Source organism: Amia ocellicauda, chromosome 13 (assembly GCF_036373705.1).
Source record: "Amia ocellicauda isolate fAmiCal2 chromosome 13, fAmiCal2.hap1, whole genome shotgun sequence".
NCBI classification, from domain to species: Eukaryota; Metazoa; Chordata; class Actinopteri; order Amiiformes; family Amiidae; genus Amia; species Amia ocellicauda.
Window position 1 is genome coordinate 14,147,518 of NC_089862.1, and position 18,990 is coordinate 14,166,507.

At 34.5% G+C, this 18,990-nt stretch overlaps 1 protein-coding gene across 1 annotated transcript in view; it reads left to right on the forward strand.

Annotated features, from left to right (window-relative positions):
* The window catches only part of arap2 (ArfGAP with RhoGAP domain, ankyrin repeat and PH domain 2), a 119,108-nt gene that overhangs the window by 69,522 nt on the left and 30,596 nt on the right, over positions 1 to 18,990 (forward strand). Inside the window, exons 17-26 of the mRNA XM_066719982.1 lie at positions 121 to 265; positions 1,487 to 1,589; positions 2,459 to 2,657; positions 8,054 to 8,117; positions 8,769 to 8,932; positions 9,205 to 9,417; positions 11,207 to 11,312; positions 13,470 to 13,617; positions 14,881 to 14,949; positions 18,701 to 18,775. Coding sequence (XP_066576079.1) covers positions 121 to 265; positions 1,487 to 1,589; positions 2,459 to 2,657; positions 8,054 to 8,117; positions 8,769 to 8,932; positions 9,205 to 9,417; positions 11,207 to 11,312; positions 13,470 to 13,617; positions 14,881 to 14,949; positions 18,701 to 18,775 — 1,286 coding nt within the window. The remainder of the gene's footprint in view (positions 1 to 120; positions 266 to 1,486; positions 1,590 to 2,458; positions 2,658 to 8,053; positions 8,118 to 8,768; positions 8,933 to 9,204; positions 9,418 to 11,206; positions 11,313 to 13,469; positions 13,618 to 14,880; positions 14,950 to 18,700; positions 18,776 to 18,990) is intronic.

Sequence of the window (18,990 nt, forward strand, 5' to 3'; positions counted from 1 at the left end):
AAAGTACAGTGAAAACAGAAAAATATGATACGTATGTATTTATGTAAAATTGATACTAATTATTAACTATATAAACAAAAGTCAGCTTAAAATACCACTGTCCTCTATCTTTATTTTTAGAAATGGTTAAGCGATGGTGCACACTTGAAGGTGGTTTTCTCAGTTATTACGAAAACGAGAAGACTGCAACAGCTAGTGGAAGAATTGACATCACTGAAGTTGTGAGTCTAGCTGTGCATAAGACTGAAAGCATGATTGAAACTGGGTATGTATGTTAATGATAACGTGTGTAATTTTTTTCTGTGTTTTTGTTATCCTAGATATTTAATATTAAAACTGTTCAAAGTGTTTGTTAGCATACAGCTCCTTGAGAAGGGTAACTATGGATACACAATAACTTTATCACCTAGTAAGATAAAACCCTAGTAACTCACCATAAAATCGTATTAGAGACAGGAGCTACTGAGCTAAAGAGCTGGTAAAATATATCCACTATTAAATATCTTTTAAATGCATAAAAAACTGTTGCTAAACTAATGAGTACCCAACCTCCCTCCTACACAATCACACACAGACACACACAACCAATACATACCACACTCCATGTCATCTCCACATTAATATCCAGAAATTAGACTGGCAATAGGAAGTATACACCCCCTTTGGACTTTTTAAATTGTTTTTGTTACAACCTAAAATGATGATGCATCAAAGGATTTTTTTAATATATATAAATATATTACCTCATATATACAGTATATTGTAAAATAACTATTATCATTTTATTTATCCTTAGAACATTTCCTTTGACCTTTAACCTTTTTCACAATTGCTTGTTTTCACATATTGGAAGTTAAGTGGAATGTGGAATTGTGTTTCGGCATCGGCACCATCCATTCAACCTTGTTCCTTTTTGTGTGTGATCATTGAAGTCTTTAGAACTTAGTCGAATGGGCCGAAGTGATTGTGACAAATAGACCTTAAAATGGTGAATGAGTGGCATGTTCTTTCCTTCCCTGGGGAGCATATCTAACAAGCTATTCCACACCTACCATTAGGCCAGGGTCAGAGAAGTCAAATAGTGTTCCTTGGCTTCCTGTTCTGATGTTTATCTGTGGACAGATGAGAAAAGGGAGAAACATATACAGTATACCACACTTTGATACTGTAATATGCTAGGTTTAAATTTACCGTTTGATCTAAGGTAAATCTTTCCCATTTTGAGATCTAAGAATTCAATATTGGAACGTAATCTGTTATTGATGTAACATTTGAACCTTTGGTCTGCTAGTATGCTTGTGGAACAGAGAAAAACAAAAGAAGATTAAATACTTTTTTTTTTTTCAATGAAGGCACCTTTCTTTTTTAAAATGCCAATTTTAAATCCTTTCATATTTTGCAGTCATATTATGGGAAAGCAATCATCAGGCAGCTTCAAACTGTAGAACAAGGCTTTATTGCTTCTGCTGTTTCCCTGATCCTTTAGGGCTGTCTTCACCTTCGAGATGTATCTGCTGTCAGAACGTGTCTTCCTGTTTGGAGCTGAAACACTGGAATCTCACAGAGAATGGACTCAGGCAATAACCAAGGTATTCCGAAAGAATATTTTAGTAGGTTAAAAAAATGTATACTAAATGTATAAAAAAATACCATTGTAAAAATGTTCAGCACTCAGCAAGTGCCAAAATATAAAATATATTTATTATTGGTATTTCATCTAATCTAAGTACCACAAATTGATTCTGCCTAATGTATGTGTGTGTGTCATGCAAATGTGGATGTGCAAAAGCCCGAGTGCCAGTCAAATTCATTTCTCTACCTCAGACACAACTGTATGCAAGCCAAGAGCCAAGTCAGCTTAATAGGCTAGCTAGGGTTCAGCTTCACTGTGAACCTTTTTGAGGATAAAGTGGCTTTCTGATGCTGTGCTCCTATAATAATCATCAGCATCATAAACAACAACATCTTCATCATAATAATAATCATCATCATCGCATCACATATGGTCATCACATTCTAATGCTAAAGATCCCTTTCTACATGCATAATAATTTCTTTGATCCCAGTTCTTTCATTTAAGAACTATTTATTGGCTTTTTTCAATTTGCAAAGCACAGAAATGCAAATAAATATACTCGTGTATAATACTGTAACTTTGATGTTTGAATATGCTCACACATACATAACTCCTTTGAACCAGTACCAGACTATGATGAATGGCAGCAACAATAGGATATGTTCAGCTGCTTATTTTATATTAGGCTCAAGCCTTTTTGAAGTAACTTTATATGTTTTATTGTAATATTTCTAGTTTTTTTTATACCATTCTTTACTTTATTATGCTGAGTTTCAGCTGGGGTATGAATACTCTTCCGTTTGACTATTTGAGAGGGAAACCATACTGTTCAAGCAAAAGCAACACGTGCAAACAAAACCACAGGATTTATCTTGATTTCAGTGTTCCATCCCAACCGCGGTTCAAGACGTCACAAGAAAAGATTTTGAATTGATTGGACAGCTGTATTACAAGGAAGGTTATGATCTTTCCCACTGGAGAGTTGGGTGGTTTGCACTTGAGAAATCCTGCCTGCACTTTTATTCTGAAGCAGAAGATGAAGATGACGAAGTTCTGCAGTTGAAAAGGCTTCAGGAGCTCAGTAAGCATGCTTATTCCATTTTCAAGTCTTCTATACAAATGCTGGTTTCTGTTTATTAGTATAATTATAATCACAATTATTATTAATTCATGTTATTATCTCATGATGTTTTTCTTGGCGTTAGCTCTGTAAATAGCTCTTAAATTATGTCTAAGAACATCATTTTCAGGACATCAGCACAACACAAAATAATACTCCTGCAAAAAGATAATAATGGTGCTTTGTATTTAAACTACATGAACAGTAACATGGATAGTTTCTGTAGGCATCACCTTTTAGTTATTTTCTGTAGTTGTGTTGGGCAGTTCATACAAAGAGGGCCAATTTAATAGATATGCAACATTTGAATCAATTAAACCAGAACGATGTGAAAAATCAATAAATCCTTTAATCCATTTAAGGCCTAACTTTGGATTAAATCAAAATGTACAACATCCCTTCACCTAAGGCAGGATTAAGGCTCTACTACCTCAACCGAATTATTGCGCTTCAAAATTGTTTGTCATAAAAAATTAAGCATTACCTAAAGGCTTTTATGTGGCTTCTTTAGGGGATGTACCACTTCTCAAGAGCTGTATCATTTAACATGGGATTAAAGTACACCAATTCAAGTGTGAAATAGCAACCTAGGAGTATTTTGGAGAGCAAGCTGAGAGATGCAGTCCTGATGTTTCGAGAAAAATAAATATCAAAACAAAAGCATATAACAGAACAGGAGTAATTGAATGTTATTGTATTTGAAGACACACATAATTGTATATTTGATTTCAAGTTTTAAATATATTACTTGTAGTTTTAATATTTAATTAATGTTTTTGGATGTTATAATAATATGTAAAATTGTGAAAACATAATAATTTTGTTGTAATCCATTAGGTACACATTTGAATTTAGTCTTTAACATCAGACACTCCTGTTCTTCTCAATCACTGAACTACAGAAGTGATTGATTTAAATACTTCTTACATTTAGTAGTGACATGTATCCTAGAGGCATAATACAATTGTGATCATTTCATAGCAGTAACTACACTCTGTGTTGTTAAAAAAGTAATATATGTTTGAAATGATATGTTTGGTGCTCTTGGAAAGCACATCCTGCCTCAAGCTATTTGTTTTTTAAAAAGGACAGATGCTCCTATAATAAAGGGCTTACATATATAGGAAACGCTTCTCTCAGCTTTCAAAGCATTCCAAACGTAGACACAAGTATAACAAGTATACACATTTATAGTTCGATAACCTATGAACTCCTAGTGGATACTTGTGTGGTGCCGCCCATTGTCTTGTGCAACAAAGACACACACAAAAAATAATTTGTGTGAGCCTGAATTGGTGGTATGAGCTGGGGTACTATCTTCTTTGTCTACTGTCTTCTTTGGATATATTATCAACAGCATATACAACCAGAAGTCCCTCTTGAAGAATTATGATGTATTGTTATGATTCCTTGGGCCACTAATTGTGTTTCTCCAGTGCCCAGTTTTTTTTTAAAGAAATGTACTGATAGTTAATTCAAATTTCATATCAAGACTCTGATTGGCTAAAGATACTAATCCCAAATTTAGTTTCATATATGTTTGTAAAGCACCCCATAGACACATGCAGAGTGTGTGTGTATATATATATATATATATATATATATATATATATATATATATATATATATATATATATACACACACACACATACATAGATAGTTGATTATGAAATTGCTCTTATGGTCTGCCTCATACTAATTTAGTTTTAATACAGAGTACAAATCTCAGCAAATGTAACTGTTTCTGAATTTCATTAAGATTACATTTTTATAGCTCTGAGGCTTTAATATACAATTGCATTCCATATAGAAGCAGTTTCATTGAGCGTGTTGGCTTTTTAGGTTTTTAACACCAGCTTGGTGCTGATGTTATTTCACTCTGTGCTGCCTTAGGGCAGTATTAAGTGCAAGTAAGTTGGTTTTACGTGGGAGGCCATAACAGAGTAAGACAAGCTAGCAAGACAAAACACAGAGAAACTCAGATATTTGTAAGCATTCGAGAATAATGTATTGCACTCCATGGAAGAACTTGACATCAAACCATAACTAGTGTTCTGAGTTCCTCGACGTGTTATATAATTATAGAAGGACTGGTAATTATTTTCTCATTATGCATGTTCTACTTACCAGATAGCTTGTTCTGCCTCATTGCTTCTTGAGCTTTAGACACATGCTTGACCAACAATGTGCACAACAATATACTTTTCAATATGGACAAGGTTGTTGACTATATGGCATCATGATGTAATTTAAGGTTAAATCATTTTCACAGTCAATGGTGGCGTGTACATGTACATTTGAAAGTCAACACACCATACAAATAATTGCAAATCAATGGCTACAACTGCCATACCAAATACACACAATGCTTTAACTAAATAGCACACCACATTCCACATTAGGTGAAGACTCTCTCATATGTGTGTATGTGTATGAGGACATCAGGCTATTAATTCAAATTGTTTTCAATATATTTTCGGCTAGCCTTTAAACTACAGGAGAATTTTAGGTTTAGAGGAAGATGTAGGAGGAGGAAGAGGAGATCAACAACAGCAAACAACATTACATTACAGTTTGCAGTAATGTATGCTATAGTGAATATGAGTAAACTGAGATGTTAAGAACAGGGAACAATGTGAACTTTTATACAGAAGAGGAAGATGCAGTTAAATCCAGATAAAGAATCATTTATTTGACCTTTGTCTCAGTTCTCCTGCTGTCTTCTCTCTGCCTCTAATCTTTCTTGAAACTCGTCTAGTTCTAGCAATGCATTATCTGATTGTATTAATAAAATAGATTAAAGGTGAAATTCAGCTTAAACAGAAATAATTGTATGAAACTGCAAGACTGCAGGTTTTATAATTTTGTAAAATAAAATAATAATGTTGAAATCTTACTTTAAAAATAAAAAAATACAATAAATACATAAAATAGATTAAAACATTGTATCTTAACCCAATAATTTAATACCAATAATAATTTAAAATCTTCCTTTATTTGAAAACATTATTTTGGCTGAGATATTTTAAAGGGAGGTATAAGTGAAATGTAGGGCTAGGTAAAAAGATCGATTGTCCAGTAAATTGTGATTCTGGTTTGGACGATCTGATACTGATTCTTAAAATCCCAAGATCGATCTTGTACATCTATGCATTTTCTCAGTGAATTAAAAAACAGTGCCACCTGGCCAAACATATTCGTGAAGCCCAACCGCACAAGCTCCGCAATGCTCTCTTTCGCCACGGCTTAAAGCTGATCCGCAAGCACCCCCGACAATATATGATATTTTTTAACGAATTGCACTCTTTTGAACTCAGAGCCTTGGTTAATTTGCCGTTATTTCTTGGTAGTTTATAAATTAATAACTTTTTTTATTCAAATCGGGACCTTGTGAATCGAAATCGAAACGAATCGGGAGATCAGTGCCGATACCCAGCCCTAGTGAAATGTACTTCAAATACAGAAGAATCATCTATCAGTCATTTATGTTATTTTAAACTTTACATTTCCAGTTATTTTACTGCAAACACACTATTCAATCCAGCTTGCTCATTTTGCTTCTTTTTTTTTAAGCTCAAAACATTTCAACTGTATACTTTCAATGTCTTTTCAATCACTTGTTTTTCAGTTTTAAATGGGTGCTAAAACAACACACTTTACATTGAATATGTTGACTACATACTTGGTAAACGTCTTCCGTGAGCAAATGCTGTGTTTATTTTGCTTAAGAATAGTAAAGTGAGGTTATAGGATCCCATTTTTATCCATGCCTAACCTGTGTTTGTACTTGTTTAGACATTTGACTAGTTAATGAGAAATGTAGCAATTGATGAAATATGTTCTTCAGCTCACTCACGCTACTGTAGTCAGTATACTTCTGTTATCATGGCTAGTGAGCTGACAGTGAGTCGGAACTCTTATCTCTTAGGTTTTCCTTAAATCTAATAACCATTTTTAGGTTACAGCTGCTTCTACTTGCTGTCACTGTGGTTGCATTATGCATTATCTCATTGAAATAGCTATATGGTGGATATGTTGTCTGAAGAGGCTACACTGCAGACAGAGAGGAGGAAGCTCATAAAGTGGATATACTCCAGGGGTTCCCGGCTCTGCTCCTCGGGGGATCTGCAGTGGTCCAAGTTTGTGATCCAACTAACACCCAATCATCTATTTTGAAATCTGCACTGCTTTACATTGCATATAAAATATAGAAATGTAATACTTACAAATTCTGACATATTCAAGCTGCATAGGCAGTGCAAAGTAGGTTGAGTCAACAACCTGCAGCATTGAGCGCCTCAGGGGAATTGAGTGAGGAATATCTGTGACCCTGTATTAGTTTTTTAGACCTGCCAGATGACCTGGTGATTACACATTACCGGCTGAGTGCACAACTCAAGTAATGTGAGGAGTTAGCAGATGATATGCAGAGCTCCCCTGTGCACACCTTTGCAATCCCATTGGCCGAGAAGATATCCACTGCACTGAGATTGTTATGTTTCAGGGGATTTCAAAAACCTTGATTTTTAAATATAGTCATTATTGTATTTATCTTTAGCTTTCATGCAAATGTCTTCATTATTTTATCCACACTCCTCTGAAGGTGTCACACTGCATGTACTTTGAATCATGTGACCCCAATCTTTTGCCTAAGCATCCAAGGAATCTATTAAACTTGTGGCTGCTTTATAGAAATATAGAACTGCATCACTAACTGCTTCTTCTTCTTTGAATGTTTCTCTTTGATTGAATACTTATGAGGAATATCCTCTATTTATGTTTAAAGCCACCTCTGATAAAGCATACACACTGCTCATTCATTTTATAAAAAATTTGAATACCATTACAAATGTCTAAATGACTAGAAAGGACATTTTACCCTCTGGATTCTTTCTAATATATCAATTGAAGTTCTGTATAGTGACCACAAAGCTACATTTACACATCTGCAGTCAATGTATGATTTAAAACATCTAGACATCCATGCATGAAATAACCATGATTAAATACTTAAGTTACAAGGACAATAGACAAAATCTCTATACTAGTCCTGACCTCAGATGACTAATAAAACACTAAAACTGTAAAGTAAAAGTAAATGTAGTAATTTACAAAACTACAGCACATAAAGTAGACCTAGTTCATTCTGACATTTATCAGGAGGAGTGAAACAAGGTAAAAGCTTTTATGTTAGAAGTGAACATATAAATAATCACTCAAACTATGTTAGTTATTGAATCAGGGTTCATTTTCATTATCTTTAGCAACTTCATAATAACTGTTGTTTTGTATCTTTTTTGGGCAGCATTAACACTAGCTGAGAATGTCTTAAAAGTATCTATTATTTTCTTCACAGCTGTAACCACACATACAGAAGGTGATGAAAGGGTGGATGTGCTATTGATGGTTGAAAATGGAAGGTATTTCATTACTTATGCTAAATTAACCCTATTTTGCTTTGGTTTTTTTGGTTTAAAAATGGTTTAACATTTTTTGTCTTACGAAAGCAAAATAACCAATAAACAATACATACAAATCATATAATTTAAAAACAGATGTGTTTTAATTTTATATGGCTTCGTCACTTTTGTACTGGGAATTCATTTTTTTTCAAATGTTTACAATCACATTGATTATAAGAAAATACCATCCTTAATTTTATGAGGATTGTTTATCCAAAATGTTTCATATACCATTTATGTAAAAGCCACTGGACCAAGTGTATCACACTCTCAGCTTTATGACATTGTACCTTACGCTGGTCCCTCACCATAAAATGTAATTAATGCTGACAGCAAATTTTTGTGAATGCTGCATTTTGTCCAATAAAAACAAATTGATGAAGGGAGGATAAAAGATTAACATGGTTTTATTCATAATTATGCTATAAGTGAATATGCTGATGCACCGGTGCGCAAGTACGCATCAAAGGGTTAATGAACAATATTTATTAAACTAAATTAATCACATAATAACATTGTTTCAAAGAAGGGTATGAATTCAACTACAGTTATCTTAGGTGGCTTGTTTATGGTTATATTTTTCATGCATTCATTCATTGTGCTTCACAGAACACTGTATGTGCATGGCTTTACCAAACTGGATTTTGTGGTCTGGCATGCTGCAATCAAAAAGGCAGCTGGTACAGATGGCAATGCTTTGCCAGACCAGCAGCTCAGCAAAAATGGCATTCCCATCATTGTGGATAGCTGCATAGCATTTGTCACTCAGCATGGTGAGTATAACAGAATGTAGACAAAGCTAATCCCACTAAGAGCTACTACTTGTCCATTTAAATCCTCTGACATATCCAAAGGTTATGAAGATTATATAATAATAGTCAGTACAACGGCAACAACAATAATACTAATTAAAATTGCATTTAAAAACACCAAAGCATCCCAAAGTGCATAGACCCATTTGTATTGTAATTGTATTTGTATGTGTATTTCATTAGCTCACTATACTACATGAGGATATCAGATTTAAGCTTTTCAATGTTTTCAGGTCTGTGCTATGAAGGTATTTACCAGAAGAAAGGGAACCCGGAACATGTGACTCAGCTTTTGGACAGCTTTTGGAAAGATGCCAGAAATGTGAAATTAAGAATTGGTGAACATCAGCTGGAAGATGTGACAGATGTGTTCAAAACCTTCTTATCTAAAACTGAAGATGCCATACTCACTAAAGAATTATATCCATATTGGATATCTGTTTTAGGTAAACAAACTTGTGTGTGTGTATATATATATATATATATATATATATATATATATATTTTTTTTTTTTTTTTTTTTCACGAAAGGGGTTGGGAAGTGGTTTGTCTTGCAGCGTCCTGCAAGACTGTGTTCCAATCGAGATCTCAGTTCCTTAATTTAACTAATACTTTTGCTAATCAAGAGCTTATGAATAATTTTAAACCATTGGAGATGTCAAGTTAAATATTAAAGTATATAAGGCACCCGTATTCTCTTTGGGACTCCCTCATATACACCGTGTGCCAGGAATTGGCTGCAGTCCATTATTCTTTTTTATCCTGCTGAGTACAACTTAATGGGTAATTACAAAGAAAATTGATTTAGCAGGTATCTTGCTGACAGAATTTGAAAATGCCAGTGGTATGCCTCTTTAATTCCCCCAAAGGCCTCCATCTTAAATGAGTAGTATATTTATAAAAGCAGGGGACTTTATTAGATCATTGGGATAAGTGTAAGGTAGAAATAATAATAATCACAGACAAAAACAGCATATAACAATTTTCTGACAGCATTTTGCTATATACTAATAGTGTATATAATGAAATGAAAAAAAATTCAGACCCTCTCACAGTTTTCACATATTGTTGCTTTAAAGCCTGCAGTTATGACACATTTAAGTACGAATTAATGTTTTATATACTCAACCTACTCCACACATTCAAAGCAAAAATAAAAGGAAAGAAGTAAGTAGAGAAATCATAATGGACAAGTCTTGATTGCATATGTATTCAAACCCTTTGGTGTGGCAAACTTAAATTAATTCAGCTGCACAACATGACCTTAACAAGCCACACAATTAGTTGAATGGCCTGTCTGTGTGCAATAATAGTGGTTCTCATGATTTTAAAATAAAAACACCTGTCTCTGTGAGGTTCCTTGGTCAGGTAATGAATTTCAAGTAAAGACTCAACCATGAAAACCAAGTAGCTTTCAAAGCAAGTCAGAGTAAAGTCATTAAAAAGAACAGGTCAGGAGAAGGGTACAAAGAAATATAAGTCTCTGAATATCCCTGTGTGCACAGTGTACTCAATCATCATGACATGGAAGGTGCATGTACCACCCAAACATTGCCTAGATCAGGCTGTCCCTCCAAACTGAGCAGCCGGGGCAAGGAGTTTACTAAAAATAAGCCATGGAGTCCGCATGGAGTATGCAATAAAGCACCTGAAGTGCAGACACTTAACCAAAATGCCAGGCCTAAATTCCAGGCATTACATTTTGTGCAGACCCAACATGGCCCCAGTCAACATCTCCCAGTCAACACCATCCCTACAGTCAAGCCTGGTGGTGGCAGCATCATGCTATGCAGTCCTCAGCAGGGACTGGAAAACTTGATAGGACTGAAGGAAAACTTGATGGAGCAAAGTGCAGGCAAACACTAGTGGAAAATCTGTTTCGGTCTACTAAAAACTTAAATCTGGGGTGAGCATTCTCCATTCAGGAAAAATGATCCAAAGCATAAGGCAAAAGCTACACTGGAGTGGCTAAAGATTAAGAATGTTATTGTCCTTGAGGGGCCCAGTCAAAGTCCTGACTTGACTTCTATAATAACAACTTGAGCAAATCTGCCAAGAAGAATGGGCAACAATTGTGCCAAGCAGGTTTGCAAAGTTGGTAGAGACTTACCCAAAAAGACTTGAAGCTATAATTGCTGCCAAAAGTGTGTCCACCAAATACACTACTGAAAGGGTCTGAATACTTTTGCAAGGCACTGTATATATACACTAATACATTGTCATAATTTCTTATAGATCATGAGAATGAGAAGCTCAGAGTGGAGAAGTATTCCACCTTCATTCGAACTTTGCCCAGAGTCAACAGAACAACACTGGCTGCTTTAATGCAACACTTATATAGGTAGGTTAAGTCTTTTTCTTCATGTATTTCAACATTTTGATGCCCATAAAAAACTGTGCAACTGTGCATACTAATAATCCCATGAGGTATTATTAAATATCCATATAGCTATCAGGACCACACTATTTATTTGTAATATATAGAGATCTTCTCATTCAGTCATTCAGATACGATAACTCTGTGAGGTACAATCTGTCTAGAAATGGTGCTATATAAACATGAATACATTGAATTAATAACATTTTTTTAAATAACTATATATTAAAGTTCAAATCAATTTCTTTATATGTTATCACAAAATATGTTACAGTGGGTGTTATATTTCATCCATCACTTTTCAGTTGTCATATTAATCTTGCCAGGTTGCCTTGTAGACTTGACATGCCATGACAGATTAAGTTTGATATGTTTAATACAAATAAACATAATGTATCATGTGTGAGATAAGGGCAATGGTCCTTCCTATTAGGCATTTTAACTACCAGGAGAATGCTGCTGATAATTAATAGCCCAGGTGCCAACCAGTAACTTATCTCAATACCATAACCCCAGTTCAGAATAACAAAATCCTAAACAAAATAATAATACATAACTTCTTTACCCCAGGGGTTGCACATAAGAACTGGGTAAACAAGAGACAAATATGAAATCCTATATATATTGTAGCGACCTTGCCTTTTAAAGGTCGCTGTTGAAATAAAAGCAAAAGAAGCAGATGTCTTCCAAAACAAAACTGGTGTTTATTGATCTTTTCAAAGAGGTACATCTACTTTCCCCCTTTTTCCCTAAGATTCCAATAAAACACTCACAGGTCTGATTTTCTCTTCAGCAAAGTCTTACTCAATTCCCAGAGTGGCTCGTCATCACGCCCTTATATATCCCCTATCTGGTGACTCCCTCCCGTCCAATCACCGCACTCAGGCTGTACCACCCGGCAATATATAAGGACTTTGTTTATATTGAATGACACTAAAATGTGCCATGTCGTAGTCGATGACTTGGTAATAAGAATGTACAAACACAGTCAAACATTACTAAACACTATACTGTATTTGTTACTGTTATCTAGGTGACACTATAAGAAGAGTATTCCTAGAGAGTTGAGGAGCAACAGAGCAGTTCATTTTAAAATACTTTCATATCATCTTCTTAGAATTTACTTTATCTGTTTTACCTTGAACATCCCAGTTGAACCCCACCAGAGCCTTTCTGCTACAGAGTGTTTACCATATAGAGAGTTCAGTTCACCTTTCTCACAACTTACCTCTGGTGTGGCTCTCCACTACATGCCTGTGCTCTCACAGTATGCCCATACGTTATCCATAGGGATCAACTTACTAAACTCTGAGGCTCTTTCGTACCCGTAATTGAAAACCTGCCTCTTAATTAAGGAGACTTCAAACTATGTCATTGTGTAAGGTTGTGGCACACATTTTAATTATTATAAACTGTATTTACTAGCTCACTAAACAGAAAAAAAATCATTATAATAAATCATAAGTTCTTGGAAGAATATCTCCATTTATTCTGGAGAGTAAACAGAACAAACTGACTGTGCATTAATATTGAGAAAGTGAAATCGTTTAAACTTGCAGAATCCACATTTTTATAATTATGTGGTGTGTAAAATAATAAATCATTCTAATTGATACAATATGCAATGCAACCAAGATATTTTAATATTGTGGGAATTCATGTGGAGAGGGTGTGTGCAGATAATATTTTGCACAAGGTGGGGTATTTTAAATGCTTTGCCAGTAAAATATTTGTGAAATGTTTGTGATGAAAATGTCAATAGAGGCAGCTGAAAAAACTGGGCACTATTTCTAGAAAATACAATAATATCTATCAGTTAAAAATACGTCACTTGTTTCGTCTGATTCCATCTTTAACGAATGCTTTTAAAATAAACAAACTGATTTGTGGTCATAAATGAGGGATTGTAACAGCATTTTGAATTGTTATTTAGGTATTTATTGTCTAATATGTTATGTCTAGTAATCTCCCAAGGAAATGGGCAATTAATAAATTCTAGTACACCTAGACCTACTTAAATTTTTTGTGTATATTCAAATACTCAATAACAAGGCGATACTAAGACAATTATGCTAAACATACTGTATATTCAATTAAAATGTTCCTTTCTTGTCAACACAGGATCCAGAAATGCTCTGATATAAATCAAATGAACGCACATAATTTAGCTCTAGAGTTTTCATCCTGTCTGTTCCAAACTGAGGGTCAGACCAGTCAAGAAGTCGCTGTCATTGAAGACCTTATCAACAATTATGTAGAATTGTTTGATGTAAGTAAAAAATTACTTGAATTGCCATACAGTACAAGTGATAGTAGCACTTACACAATATTATATTAATATAATTCAGTACTGCTATAATGTTATCTTCACAAGCATCTTCATATTACTAAAACAATAGCATCAATATGCATAGATCTCATAAATATCTGATATTTCTATATGCAATGTGTGATTTTACATGCCTTTAGATTTGTGATTCTTGTAGTGAGTGTAGATGTATTGAATTTACATTAAATATAAAATCTGAAATACTGGGATAATGTCTATTTCTTAAATTGCAAGCTTCATTTACCACTGGCCAGTATGCTCAGTTGGCCTTGTTTTCCTTAAAAAATAACACGTAATAAGTTTAGTAGTTTGTTAGAAATGAAATCTATACAGTTTGCTTTATAAATACAACTTAAGGATAACCAAAAAGCAAGCCTTCCAGCAATACACTGAAATAGTCTGCATATTTGTTATATTTATTTAAATTACCTATATATTTATGTCCTGGGTTCATAGTTATTCTCATCTTGAATTTGGTTGAATAAAAAATTCAACCAAAAATGCTTCTGGGGAGATAAGTGTGGAACCATATCAGTGTTGCACAGGGTTCTCAGCACGAGTTGATGGGACTGAAAACACTTCCCGACATAATATGATTTTAAAATGTGAGAAATCAAGCAACTGAACACATTTTATTATAGACTATGACATCAAACTGGCCATTTTTAGAAATTCTATCCAACTACTTACCTCTGACATTGACGCACAATTTAAAAAATGTCAATTAAAATGCTAAAAATAGTGCTCTTCTAAAACAGATAATTACTTTCATCAACTGGCCTGGTGTCATTTTGTTAAAGTTTTCATCCAGTTTTGCTTTCCCCAGAGGTAACAGTTCTACAAACAAAGACACTAATGGCTTACTAATGAATACACTGACGTTCAGGTGCTCAATAAAATATATTATTAATGCAGACCATGAGCCTAATTTTATATATAACACTCAAATAATTGCATTTTGTAATTGAAGATGATTATGACCTACCATGTCCTGATTTAGCATTGCGTGCAACACAACTCATTATGGAACACTTATTCTCAATAATATGATTTTGTATAACCTTTGTGTTGAAAAGATGGAATACTAAAAAAAATGATATTAATAAATTACCTTAATACATTACGAAGTTCCAGTAGCAAGTGAACAATCGTGACATTTATCTTTACAATAAGTATATGTTTTATAACAATATTTTTACTTAGGTTAATGAAGCCCAAGTGAAGCAAATGGAAATAGAGAACCGTTTTATAACCAAATGGAAAGACACAATGGTAAGTGACATTGGCTATGTGGACCATAATGTAGACTACATATACTACACTTCAAAGATGTGATGCAACTCTTATTTGAAGCTATATGCCTCTTTAATCAAGTGCAGGAGTTGATATTTAATATGTTTAATAAACTTGCACGATGAACAGAAAACACTACATGTTCATACCTATTTTGAAGCATTTTGGTGATGTGTTTCTCTGCTGCTCTTTGGCGGTTCATAAGGTCACCTACTGAATTTGAATTTGAGCAGGAGCAATGACACTACAATGAGGGTTGCAGCACAGAACATCCTGTCTCTGACACACCAAGGATTGGAGAGAAAGTTAGGAAGAAAGCAGATATAACTACTTTTCTCTCTCTAGTGTGGCAGGTGACTCTGTGTCTGAGTTGGCACGACTCTGTCTAGGTACCTTCAAATGACAGGAGATGTATCAAGTAAATTTAATCTGTGCACAGTCTATTCTGGGGTATGATGACACATCCTGCCTTGTAAGTTAAAATCATCTCCTTTTGCCCACTCTGCAGCTCTCTGACACATTCTGCAAGGACACTTTTGTGCCTTTTCATCTCTCCTAACTCCTATGCCTACCCTTTCTCTGTCCTCACCCACCTATTCAGACACTGATCAGTGGAACAATTCTTTAATCGCCTAATTCATAATTCGACAGTGATAATTTATTTCCCTTAATCTCGTACTTTGCAATTATCACCATGGTCTTCCCGAGCGCAAGGATTTTTTCTTGTACACAATTTTGTAATTAATCAGTAATTAGTGGTGTTTTTCAGCCGTTCTCTCGGCTCACGCTGTGCTGCACTGCAGTGTTGTTTAACATTGCACTCTGCTCAAGTGAGAAGCAGAGAAAAGATACATTAATAAAAGCTTTCAGACTCTGCTCTCAAGTTTTTTTTAACCTTTATTGTCACTCACAGGAAAAAAACAAACAAAAAACAAAAAATATCTGCAGTATATATTCCTGATCATTTATAGAGCAAAGCACTCAAAATATACAATCATTTGTTTTCATGCAAAGTAAATATGGCAAATGTTTCCACCAACCAATTGAGTGACTGTGAAAGGGTTAAGGTTTTTTTTACCTCTGCTATTGGACATTGGCATCACTAGTCCCTTCTGCTTACCCACTGACACTGATAGTTTGATATTGGCATTTAATGATGCCCCTTTAGACCTAGTTCATGTTGTACTGTTCTTACCATTGCCAGAGCTGAGGTTACAATGACATTATATATTTGTGTCACTGTATATTTATAGCTGTACCACTCCTTGCCTCTTATTCAAAAATAAAATCATTATTTTTGATTGTCTTCAAATGATGATACCAGATAAATGAGTACTCTCAGACCTTTTCTGGGAGGCTCTTACTGGGATGCACAGAATTACCACTGTTTTTTTTATTCCTGTCCACAGAGACAGTGAGTCCATTTGGGCTCCCATCTTCTTGTACATTTTACACAGAAACCTTATGTATGTGTTCATATTACTTGCTCTCTCCTTTTGGTAGGGATCCATGCAAACATATATAGAACTCATTATAATCTGCATTAATTAAGAACAGTGAGGGGTTGCCTCCAGGATCCATAAGCTGTTTGTGGGCTTTGGCCTGTGGCTTATTCTTATTATTGTTATTAATAGTATTATTTAATTCTTAGCAGACACCCTTATCCACGGCGCTTTACAGTTTACACAAACATTTCAAAGCATTACAAAAGTGCAGTAACACAATCAGTATAAAATACAGTGCAGACATAATATAGGCAAGGCATTTAAGTAAGTACATTTTATAATTTAAAATGTGTTGTAATTTGTATTAAAGTGTGAATGTGTTAGGCAGCACATTGCTCTCCATGGAAGTGAAGTGTGGGGTCCTCTGAAAAAAGCAAATCAATATATTAACTGATATCTCAAAAGAAGGCTTGCATGCAGGGCTTTGTTAAAATACAATTAAAGATACAACCATGGAAATATTATGATTTTCCTTCTATTGAATAATACACAAAATAGAAGCAATTTGATTATGCCTTCATCTGTAACAGCAATAGCAACTCCTACCAACAAAAGGCTCTGCAAAAATAAGAGATGAGTGCAAGGAAGAGTCCTGTAGTCTAATCTAACATAAGCTTACTTCAATAACCCATTCTACCATCTGACAGATCTGAAACAGGTAATCAATCAAGTTATAACATGACACAAACTAGATTGAGATACTCATTGAGAAAAACACATAAAAACAGAAAGCAAACTACTATAGAATCTAGAACTATAGAATACTTCTGGGCACTAAGAAGCTACATCCTGGCCAAATACCTGACCAGAGGGAATGCATCAATCAGAGAACAGGTTCAGTTAACACTGCCCAAAGAGGCAGGTTCCTTAATTTGAGACAGAGATGCACAAGTGTAAGTACCAGAGTACCAGATCCAGGATATATGCAAATAATCTCCAGACCTGCCAAACACTGAGAAACTCCTAGTCCATTTGGGGCGAGAGTCAAGACACTGGTCAAAACACTACACTGGGTAACACTTTACAATGTCTCCCTAGTTACAATGTATTTACATAGTAGTTACTCATAAGAACAGTGTAATTATGCATTATTACAATATACTTAATGTGTAATAATGATTAACCATATATGTAAGTAAACAATTATCTGGTAAGGATGCCCATCAGGAGGTTAACTTTGGGGCTATACCATGCAAGGTCCACTGTTTACACATTAAGTACATTGTAATAAAGCATAATTACACCATTCTTATGAGTAACTATATATGTAGTTACTGAGTACCTACTATGTTAATACACTGTAACTAGGGATACTTATTGCAAAGTGTTACCCTACATTGTCTTATATAACTGCTGCAAAAATCACAATAATATTATAGGCCAGGTTAATAATGAACTTCTGTATTTAATTCAGAAGTCTGAAAGACTGGTGCTTATAATTACCAAGTTATATTACTACTACTACTGCTACTACTAGTATAATAATAATAATAATAATAATAATAATAATAATAATAATAATAATAAACAGCTAAAGAAATCTACAAAATTATTTACTGTTTTCAATCTCCTGTAAAAGTTTAAGGGCATGGATTTCAAGCAAGGACAGCGCACACACATTTAAAAGCCAGGTGTATTTATTTATGATTTAAAAGTAATTTCCACTTAATCTGCCTGTGTTTTTGAGCAATTATCATGTTGGAAAATAAATCAACACACAAGTCACCTTCTTGGGGATACTGTACAATGCTGAAGAATGGAATAATAATATTGTACTATTGCTCCTACAACTCTACAGATTATATGTTTTACACATTTCACATGGTTAATGCACTGAAGCGTCACATAAGCTGTTCTATCTAATGGACACTTCTGAAATGGATAAGGTAGTAGACTGGTTTATCGTAACATGTCTAGGTCATGCCTTCTACTTTCACAGCAACATTGTCAAATTCACAGTGTAAAAAAATAAAAATAAAATGACTACGTTTTCCACAGGGAAATGTCATAAAAGTGCCAACATTTGAGATTCCAGGTGACAGGGGAATATTTTAAGGGATGTCATATCAGAAATAAACAATTTTCTGTGAAAGTTTTAAACCTTGTAACCCTTAATTAACATGGTGTTGGTGGCAGTCTTGATTTAAATTGTAGTGGAAAGGATGTGTTTGTAAAGCTCTGCATATTAACGAAGATCATTAATTAAAAAACAATGTTGTTCTTAGTTTTCCCAGGCCGGGGATCTAATCTTTGAGGTTTACTTGGAGAAGAAAGAGCCTGAAACCTGCTGCTTAATCAAGGTAGGAATAAGAGTCAGACTTATTGCTGCTGTTACTTCTAAGCCGTGGCAGTATTGAATAAATCACAGAAGACTTAATCAAAGAAATGTCTGATTTAATTGTGTGAGTAATTGCATTTTATGGACACCAGAGTAAGCAGCTTATTATCTGTTTATTTACAGGTGTATAACTGAGACAGCATCAACATAAGCCAAGGAGATTTAGGTGACATAACT